Source organism: Morus notabilis, unplaced genomic scaffold (assembly GCF_000414095.1).
Source record: "Morus notabilis unplaced genomic scaffold, ASM41409v2 Scaffold278, whole genome shotgun sequence".
Lineage (NCBI taxonomy): Eukaryota > Viridiplantae > Streptophyta > Magnoliopsida > Rosales > Moraceae > Morus > Morus notabilis.
Window position 1 is genome coordinate 58454 of NW_010364432.1, and position 10165 is coordinate 68618.

At 36.9% G+C, this 10165-nt stretch overlaps 2 protein-coding genes across 3 annotated transcripts in view; both read left to right on the forward strand.

Annotated features, from left to right (window-relative positions):
• The first annotated feature begins 311 nt into the window (after positions 1–311).
• LOC21385892 (myb-related protein 2) lies at positions 312–3596 on the forward strand. Of its 2 annotated transcripts, none has more exons than XM_010106659.2 (6): positions 312–718; positions 850–926; positions 1288–1345; positions 1448–1535; positions 1907–1976; positions 2334–3596. In XM_010106659.2, the coding sequence occupies exons 1-6, from the start codon at positions 532–534 to the stop codon at positions 3186–3188; spliced, it is 1335 nt and encodes a 444-aa protein (XP_010104961.1). In that variant the 5' UTR covers positions 312–531; the 3' UTR covers positions 3189–3596. The 2 variants fall into 2 exon arrangements, with proteins under 2 accessions (XP_010104961.1, XP_024026934.1); XM_024171166.1 differs by having other exon boundaries at positions 2352–3596.
• A 985-nt stretch (positions 3597–4581) lies between these two features.
• LOC112093180 (photosynthetic NDH subunit of subcomplex B 2, chloroplastic) overlaps positions 4582–10165 on the forward strand; it is a 7217-nt gene continuing 1633 nt past the window's right edge. The window contains exons 1-4 of the mRNA XM_024171161.1: positions 4582–4941; positions 5223–5263; positions 8654–8833; positions 9260–9439. Coding sequence (XP_024026929.1) covers positions 4582–4941; positions 5223–5263; positions 8654–8833; positions 9260–9439 — 761 coding nt within the window. The remainder of the gene's footprint in view (positions 4942–5222; positions 5264–8653; positions 8834–9259; positions 9440–10165) is intronic.

Here is a 10165-nt window from a genome sequence, read left to right on the forward strand (position 1 = left end):
ATTCGGGTACCTTATGCAAGGCATATTATATGTGTGTAAATCACAAATTATTTTATAATGATATGTTTCAGAAAGTGGTTGTAGTGCACATGAAATTTCAATGGGTATTAGTTAACTGCCTGAGAATGGAAAGTAAGAGCTAAGAAGAGGAGAGGGTCCCACGGTTGGCAAAGCAACAATCTCTCTCTCTCTCTCTCTCTCAATTAAAGTCTCCGTGAATATTTTAGGACAAGATTCCATGCCCATCAATTGCTCTTATAAAAAGCCAATATGCTTGTGCGCTTGTTTGGCATAATTAACATATATACCAAGAGAAGAAGGAGAAGAAGAGATCAGAAAGAAAAAAAACAAAAAGAAACAAGAAAGAAGCTGCTATATATTACAAGTCGTCCAGTACTACTAGTAGCTAGTAGAAGAAAGTAGCAAATGAGTTTGCAGATATCTGAATCCTAGTTACTGAAATTCGTCGACGCAACTTATAAACAAACAAACAAACAAACATCAGGTAATTAAGCTTGAAGAACATTGAACATGCAGCTATCTTCATCGAGGATGGCTACCAGTATTCCTCCGGAAAGGCATTTGTTTCTGCAAGGCGGAAATGGTCCCAGGGACTCAGGACTAGTCCTTTCCACCGATGCCAAGCCCCGCCTCAAGTGGACGCCAGATCTCCATGAACACTTCGTCGAGGCAGTCAATCAACTCGGAGGAGCAGACAGTGAGTCTTTTTTTTTGTTTCTTTTTTTTTTTTTGGTTCCCTCCTGATCTAGAAGATCATAGTGCCAACATCATGTGATCATGTTCAAAGATAATTGGCCTGATTCCGAATTTCTATTCTTGCCAATGCAGAGGCTACTCCAAAAACGGTTATGAAACTTATGGGAATCCCGGGACTCACCTTGTACCACCTAAAGAGTCACCTTCAGGTAATAATTTGGTTCAAAGTTTCATTTTTTATATCCAATAATTAATTCTGTCCCCTTTCTGGTAGGATATATCTACTAGTATTTTGTATTTTTAACGTCAAATCAACCTCAAAATCACATCAGACTTAAACAGTATAAAGATCTAATTATTCATAAATGTGTAAGATCGAGATAGACTACTTTTTCTCATTCTTATACTACTAAATTATTCTTTTTTTTAATAGATAATAAAGAGAAATACTTAATTTGTTGGCGTATATATGCATGTATGCATTTGTCATAATAGGAAATTCCATCATAAATTATATCTATAAAATTTTTAATTGCACTACTTATTTGCCATGGATCTTTCTCCTTGCAGAAGTATAGGCTCAGTAAAAATCTTCATGGACAAGCTAACAGTGGGACAACCAAAATTGGTAAGCAGATAAATATTTGATCTTCATCAAAGATTATAGTTTTTAGCATAACTACTTTTATTTTAATTTATACAACTAATAATGGCCTTCATGTTTAATTAGGTACGGTAGGTGGTGTTGCTGCAGATAGAATATCAGAAGCGAGTGCGAATCAGTTGAACAATCTCAGCATTGGACCTCAAGCAAACAAGTAAGTATATACGCATAAATGGGTATGATTTTAATGGTTACTCTAATATTTATTCATCGGTGGATATTGTTCATTTAACCATGTAATATTAATAAGACAGTTGTAATAAATTAAATAGTTGATAAAAAAATATATAGTAATTAATGAAATTATATTCTTATACATCACATCATAAAATTTTTATATTTAATAGATAATCACTCATGAAAATGTAAACATTCAAAACTCGTCCATGCACATATATAAAGGTGTACATACATATATATATATATACATACATGCATGGCTCTTCGTGTTCATTATAATTTGTCATGTTGAAAAGTTGATTATGTAGTCCAAAATGAATTCCAATTTGTTTATTAATATTGCAGAGGCTTTCATATAAGCGAAACACTACAGATGCAAATTGAAGTTCAGAGAAGGCTTCACGAGCAGCTTGAGGTAAAAGGGAAAATATTGTTGCCACTTTTCTGTTTTGTTATACCATTTTGGAATTTGTAATTTCAGCATCTAAATGCCATTAACAATGTGCCTAATTAAGAGTTTAATCACTAGATGTGCGAAGATCAACATTAATTGTCATTTCCTAATTAATCATCCCATATATGTGTGTGTATATATATTCATAAACATAATCCTATATATATAGGACACTATTAACAACATTTTCGATTAGTAGTAAAGAACAATATGGATTTGTTGTTGTTCAGCTAATTAAAACAGTGTTTAAGATTGTAGGGTTAAGATTTAGAACCCTTAATTAAATCTGACAACATATATGTTTTTAAACTAAACCAGGTTCAACGACACTTGCAGCTCCGGATGGAGGCTCAAGGAAAATACCTGCAGGCGGTGCTGGAGAAAGCACAGGAGACGCTGGGGAGACAGAACTTGGGGGCAGTGGGACTTGAAGCGGCCAAAGTTCAACTCTCCGAACTGGTTTCAAAGGTATCGACTCAGTGCCTGAATTCTGCGTTCGCGGAGCTGAAAGAGGTGCAAGGGGGGTTATGCAGGCAACCGAATAGTAGTAACCAAACACAAGGAACAGTATTAATTAGGCAGCAGCAGCCCAACAACGACTGCTCGATGGACAGCTGCTTAACCTCCTGCGAAGGCTCACAGAAGGACCAAGAAATTGCGCATAACACGAGCAGTGGGATAGTGCAGTTGAGACCTTATAACAACGCTGCTACCACGAGTACTAGTAATGCATTCTTGGAGCCCAAATGGTGCAACGATGCCAAAGATAGCGTCATGTTTCTCTCGGAAACAAGAATGTTTCCCGTCGAAAGAAGCTCGAACACGGGGGGGTTATCAATAGGAATCGGGCTCGGAGGGGGAGAAAAGGGTGGCGACACCTCTACTTATTCCCAGGGAGTTAGGTTTAGAGGAACCGGGAGCTCGTGGGATGTGGATGAAGACTTTGTGGATCGAAACACAACTACTGCCAGCGCCAGATCGGCAGGATTTCATGACAAAGCTTCTGATCATCAAGCATGCAGAGTTGCTAATTATTTTGCGACAAATAAAGTGCTGGACCTGAACTCTCATGATCATGATCATCATGATCATGATCATGAAAATCAAAATGAAAATCATTCTTCATCAACCTGCTACAAACAGATTGACTTGAACGGCTTCGGCTGGAGCTGAGAGAGTGAGCTTAATTCGTTGGAGTTAGTTCCATGTGATTGCATTTCCCTGAAAAACATTGGAATTAATTATTTAGTAACGTAACTAAATATCAACGAACGATGATCTCCCTCAACTACTCTCATCATGATCAGGAATATGCCCAGGTGGGGCCCAATTTAAGGAAATATTGTAACGGATTATTCATTCTGAAATGGAATATTAAGGTTGCACCTTTGCAATTGCACGCACAAGAAATTAAGTTGAAGTGCGTGCACGTTGATTAATTAAGTTAAGTAGACAAACGCCATAGATCATATATAGATTAGACGAGGGAATTAAAGCACCTACTTAAATATCATCATTTCATGACATTGAGAATTCCAAGAGAATTCCAAGTACTGTTGCAATTCAGATTTAATGTCTTGTTCCAACTATAATAAACTAATAATAAAGTATGTTCAATACATCTTTTTCTTTTTTTCTTTTTCTTTCGGTGTTTTCTTACGGAAGAGAATCTTAACCGTGGATGCTTTAATTGTTAGGAAATTACGTTTCCTAATAATAATTGTGGACCACATATTTATAACAATTATATTGATGCTATTTAATTAATTAGGCTAATTAAGTAGTCTAATTGTGGAGAGCCCAAATAGTCTCCTAATTGGGTATGAGTTAAATGGGTGGATACCCAATATTGACCCAATTAGGTTTATAATGGGAGCCTAATGGGACAGTATATAAAGAAACTTATATTATGGTCCCCAATACGTCAAATCATTTGGCCGTTTTCCCTCTTCCCCATCTACAGAGAGAACACCCCATTCAAGAATCTGGTGATTTGACTGACGAAGATGATAACTCGACGTGCTCGTTATCTTAGAGATTTCTACTAGAGACTAAGGCTGCACCAATGGAGACAGGTATTTGTTCTAACCTATTTTCTTAGTAATTTAGTATGATGATTCTTGGAATGTGAAATAAGGATTAAAGACTAATAAATGGTATTAGAGCAGTGATCACATTAAATTATTGAGAGAATTTTCATCTCTAATATCTCCTGGTTGAATAATATGTTGATTGATTCATATGATTTTTCTTTTGTCTATGGAATTTTCGATATGCTTTATTTTGTTGAGTAAAACATGTATATTGATAATCATATGATTTTTTTGGTGATTGATTTTGATCAAAATTTGTTGAATAATTTTTGGATTTTCTAGAAATTTGGTAAAAAGGCTTTCTGGAATTTTTTTTTTTTGGAATAAAGATTGTGGACGGCGGCAGCCTTGGCCACCGGCACTGAGGAAACTAAGGCCTGGCCATTAGGCCGCGCCGACGGGCTAGCCGCGACGGGATAAAGAACAGCGGTGGCCAAGGCCGCCGCATAAGGAAAACTTGAAAAAAAAAATTCATGGCCGACAGCAGCATCTGCCGCCACCAGCACTGTGGACAACCAAGCAAGAAAATTACGTTCATAGACGATTATTCAAGATTTAGCTACCTATACTTAATACATGAGAAGTCCCAGTTAGTGGACGTTTTCAAGGAATTTAAAGCCGAAGTTGAACTTCAACTAGGCAAGAAAATTAAGGCAGTCAAATTTGATTTTGGTGGTAAGTACTACAGTAGATTTGATAGATCAGGAGAACAACATCCAGGACTCTTCGTTATCTTCATAAAGGAATGTGGAATCGTCCCACAATACACAATGTCAGGTAAGCCTAACATGAATGGTGTTGCCGAGAGACGAAACAAAACTCTTAAGGACATGGTAAGAAGTATGATTAGTCATTATTCTTTGCTTGAATCGTTTTGGGGAGAAGCACTAAAGACTGCAGTTTATATCCTTAACAGGGTTCCAAGCAAAGTAGTAACCAAAACCCTTTATGAATTATGGACAGGAAAAACATTGATTTTGGTTGTTCTATGACATAAACATTGATTTGTTTATTTTCTGCATAATAAAGAAGATGGATTTACAATTTTATAGTTTTCCTTCTGAATGTGTTAATTTTCTATTTGTAATTTTGCATTATGTTTTGAAAATTACAGATTGATCTCATAAAGAATAAAGCAGGACTAGTTGGAAATAGGCATGTTGGAGATCACATTACATGTAATTTTCATGCCACTAATCCATACTCGATCTATGTCATTGAATATGTTGGTTTGGTGACCATGGAAGGTTTAGTTGCATTTTAAAAGCGACAAAAGCCGCCATGATCTCATGCTAATATAGGAGATGGACCAGATTGTACCTTACGTCTACTAAGGATAAAAAGCATATAGTTGCGCGCCTAAAGAATTATGTATGATATAATTGTTTTAGGAATCATATGTAGCCCAAGTTGGGAGATTGTTAGGAAATTACGTTTCCTAATAATAATTGTGGGCCACATATTTATAACAATTTTATTGACGCTATTTAATTAATTGGGCTAATTAAGTGATTTAATTGTGGAGAGCCTAAATAGTCTCCTAACTGGGTATGGGCTAAATGGGTGGATTCTCAATATTGGCCTAATTAGGTTTAATGTGAGCCTAATTGGAGAGTATAGTCATGCCCCGGGGCAGGAGTTGGTGACGTGGAGGCTCGATTAGGAGTTAAACATTTAATAATTGAAACCAACAGTGAGATATTAAAGAAATCTCCAAACGAGCCCAACTATTTTACCGAAAATAAATTACAAGAACTTCTTAAGAGGCTAAAACTCCCGCCTCTAACATTGTTCAGGGCTACACCCACAGGATTTATCCACAGGATCTTCAATATCGTACATACATGAACATGTAAATAACATTACAGACATCAACCACAGTCTAGAAATCCAAATACCAGAGTTTACGAAATTTTACAATTCCTACATTTATACACCAGGAGGATGGACACAGTTCTCTCTTAATCGGGTGGTGGCAACTCAACTATTCCACACTGCTCCTAGAGTCGCCTGGGAGGGGTTTAACATTTATGAAACAATAAAACGTGAGCGAAAGGCCTAGTAGGATATGTTTTGGAATAACTTTATAAATAAGTAAATAAGCAAATAATAATAAATGAATAAATATAGACATTTAGTTCCAACACAACAGCCGAAACCTCACATCCTTTTTCTCAAAGGAAATATAACTGAAAATCTCCGTATTACAGGCATCAACAAGTAATTTATACTATGATAAATTACTTACACAACAAAATGCACAAGCCATATCACCTCGGGTTGGGTTTCGGATGCACTCTCCACATCCTATCTAGGCCATCAGCCGGTTTACCGATTTGCAAGATCTCTTATCTTAAGAAATCATTCATTAAACTTTATGAAACAGTTCATTATACTCCCCATAATCTACAACAAGTCATGGGGGTAAAAATGTTTTTCTTTCGCAAATATGCCCTTTCTTTAAAACATTTGCAAGGCCAAAATCCTTTTGAAAACAGGCTCACCAAGGAAAGGGTAAGAAATCCTACCTCGTAAATATCAAACCTGTGGCTAGCATTACTCTATTCCGACTTTCGCTTCCTTAAGCCCCTCAATCCGAGTCCTCAGCTAGCACTGATACAAAACCACGCTTTAGGATCCAATTCACATTCATAAAGCAATTTCATTCTCAATTATATCCTTTGATTTCCTATTAGTGTACCATAATTCAATTACCGGTTTCACAAACCATTTCATGTTTTAAATTATCATTCCAAGGGTTTTCAATCTCAAAACATGGATTAAAGATTCTAATCCATCTACTCTAGATCCCCAAATGAAGCTAATTTGGGTTCTCCTCAAAAACTGAGGTCAAAATAGCATTTTCAGGCAAAACAAGGTCAAACCCCATGTACACCGGTCGACCGGTGACAGCGCAGTGCAACACCACCGGTCGACCGGTGGTGTGAAATTCGGCCGACCGCACAGGTCGACCTGATGTAGTGCAGACTGGTCGACCGCATAGGTCGACTGGTGGAATCAGGGCAGGATGGCCAGAAAGGCTGATCCGAAGAAAATCAGTGCAAAAGTGCAATTTCAAGTTCAAATCCAAAATATCTCAAAGGGAAACCACTAGATCCGGGTTCTAGGTACTAAATCAAGTCCAAAGAACCCAAGATCTCTAATTTCTACCATGGTTTTACTCAAAATCCATCAAAATCCATTTCGAACCAAAATAAGTTTTTAAATATGAAAAACTTGAGATTCAAGAGAGGTTTTTTCAGAAATCTTACATCAAATCCTTCTCTTGACGTTGAAAACTTCTTGAAATTCCTCTTTGGTTCGAGATTCGGTTGGTTTGAGACAAAAACGGGAGAGAGAGAGAGAGTGAGAGTGAGAGTGAGAGTTAGAGTGAGAGGACGAGAGAGTGAGAGTGAGAGTGAGAGAGAGTGCTCGGGAAGGAAAAAGGAAATGGAGGAAAATAAAGAAAAAGAAAAATGGACAGGTGTCAAACATTTAAAATGACAGTCCAGAAATGTGCCCATACACACGTCTGGGTAAAATGTAAATACTGAGAATATTTAAATACCTTAGAATCATTTAAATTTACTCGTCAGAAACATTTACTAAATGATAATCAATTAATTAAACCAGATTAGGCACGCTAATAAATCTTAATTACCTTAATTAATCTCACTTAATTCTTCGGGGTGTTACAAGTATATAAAGAAATTTAGGTTATGGTCCCCAATACGTCAATCATTCAGCCGTTTTCTCTCATTCCCATCTAGAGAGAGAACACACCGTTCAAGAATCTGGTGATTTGACTGAGGAAGACGATAACTCTATGTGCTCGTTATCTTAAAGATTTCTACTGGAGATTAAGGCTGCACTAATGGAGACATGTATTTGTTCTAACCTATTTTCTTAGTAATTTGGTGTGATGATTCTAAAAATATGGAATAAGGATTAAAGACCAACATTAGTATTATTAGACTATTAGTCATAAGACTATTAATGTTTTGTTTAATTATTAAATTGTATGGGATGAGATCGTGAGCGGGACAATTAAGAAGCAATCATATTTGAGAGAGATAAGAAAGGCAGATATATGACCATATGTCAAAAGTCGTACACAAACTTTTACATTTGGTGAAGTAATCATCGCCTAACAAGAACAAGTTATATGTGAAGTGAAATAACCACATTGGTATATAATCACGTTTGGGGCTGTTAGAGCAATTTTTCTGTCCTTTTTTTTTTTTTTTTTGCTTTACCACTTATTCCCTTTTCAACTAGTAAAAGAACTACTGGCCTGTTTGGTAGCATTTTCATTTTCGTTTTTCACATTTTTCGATGCAAAAAATTAAAAACGGAGATAAAAAACGTGTTTGGCAAAATTTGTGTCAGAAAACAAAAACGAAAATGGCTTTGTCGTTTTCCGGAATTTTGAAAACGGAAAAAAGCCGTTTTCGTTTTCTTGTTTTCATTTTCGGTTTCTTCTTCTTCTTTCTTCCTCGATCATCCTCCCGTTTCTGCTTCTTCCGATTTTTTCTTCCCCTTCAGCCGAGCTCTTCTTCCTCCTTCCCTTCCGTTCTTCAGCCGAGATCTTCTTCCCGGCCGAGCCCCGGCGTTCTTCTCGCCCAAGAGTCGCGCCGTTTGCTTCTCACCGGAGCACCTCCGTTCGCCTGAGCTCCTCCGGTCTCTTGTTGCCCAATCTGCGCCGTTCTCTGTTTTCTCACCGAGGTATGCCCCTAGCTAAAAATATTTGAACTTGTTTGATTTTTCCGATCGATTTGGTCGAGCAATTTTTTTTTTTATTTTTTTATTTTTCTTTTCCGGTTGTCTCGCCGTTTGATTTGCTTATTCAACCAAATCGGTTGCTGTTTTCTGTTTGATTTGGTGTTTATTTTCTATCCTATGCTTGATCTGATCTGGTTTTTTTCCATTTTTTTTCTTTTTCCCCTGGAGGCCCCCGTTGGGGCTGAATTAGCCCCTGGGGGCCTCCCTTTGGGGCTGGCCTGGGAGGCCCCCAATGGGGGCTGATAATCAGCCCCCATCAGCCCTGATGGGGGCTGATTGTCAGCCCTGATGGGGGCTGAATATCAGCCCCCATCAGCCCCCAATGGTCTGTGTGTGTATATACTTTAGACAATATGATCCCCTATTTAGACAATATGAGGTCGATTTGCCCGTAGAAGATATTGAGGGAGAGGGAGAACAAGAAGGGCAACAGGAACAACAACATGGTATGGATGCACAAGAAGCAGAAACATCTGAAATGGATGGTCGGCAACAACGTAATTACATGGTTGATTTTAGGGATCATCTAGCTAATCAAATGTGGGATTCGTATAGGCGACAATAATTTAAGCTAATATATTGTAATTTCCATATTTTATTAATTATTTTATTAATTATTAGTGTTTTTATTTAGGATTCAATTATTATTTATTTAATATATTAAATACCTATTACATGTTTTCAAAAATGAAACCAAACGCATTTTTAGTTTTTTTTAAAACTGAAATCAATCTCTAAATAAAACTACCAAACACATTTTCAGAAATAATTCAAAAATGAAAATGAAAACGTTTTCATTTTCATTTTCGTACAGAAAACAAAAACGTTTTGGAACCAATTCCAAACGCACCCTACATTTCAATCATTTGGAAAATAGGAAGAAAAAAAAAGTAACTATTGCCACGTAAGCAAGGGAGGGATAGATAGGGGGGAAAAGTGCAAGGCATGAAATGGAATAAAGACAAAATACAAAACCCAACAAAATATCTTTCATTCATTCATTCTTCAAAGTTGAAAGGATTAGGCAAAAGTGGTGATTGTGTGGAAGGAAGCGAAGAAGCTTTCTTTTTTTTTTTTTAATTTGAATTTCTTCTGAGTCTTCAGTCTGGTCTCATGGCATTAGCTTCTTCTTCTTCATCACTTCTCTCCTTAACTCTTCCCAAAAAATTAGTACCAAACTCATTAACAACTGCAGTAAAGGCTTCAACGACAACAAGTACACCTCCAGCTCCAGAGAAAGAGAAACTAGAGAGCTTGAACGACAGATTCAGCAGG

What these genes read in the sequence shown, in the direction of transcription:
- LOC21385892 (XM_010106659.2), top strand. Translation starts at nt 532, where the DNA reads ATGCAGCTATCTTCATCGAGGATGGCTACCAGTATTCCTCCGGAAAGG. An exon ending in ATTGGACCTCAAGCAAACAA is followed by an intron (nt 1,536 to 1,906) that starts GTAAGTATATAC and finishes TTAATATTGCAG; the next exon opens with AGGCTTTCATATAAGCGAAA. An exon ending in GGCTTCACGAGCAGCTTGAG is followed by an intron (nt 1,977 to 2,333) that starts GTAAAAGGGAAA and finishes AAACTAAACCAG; the next exon opens with GTTCAACGACACTTGCAGCT.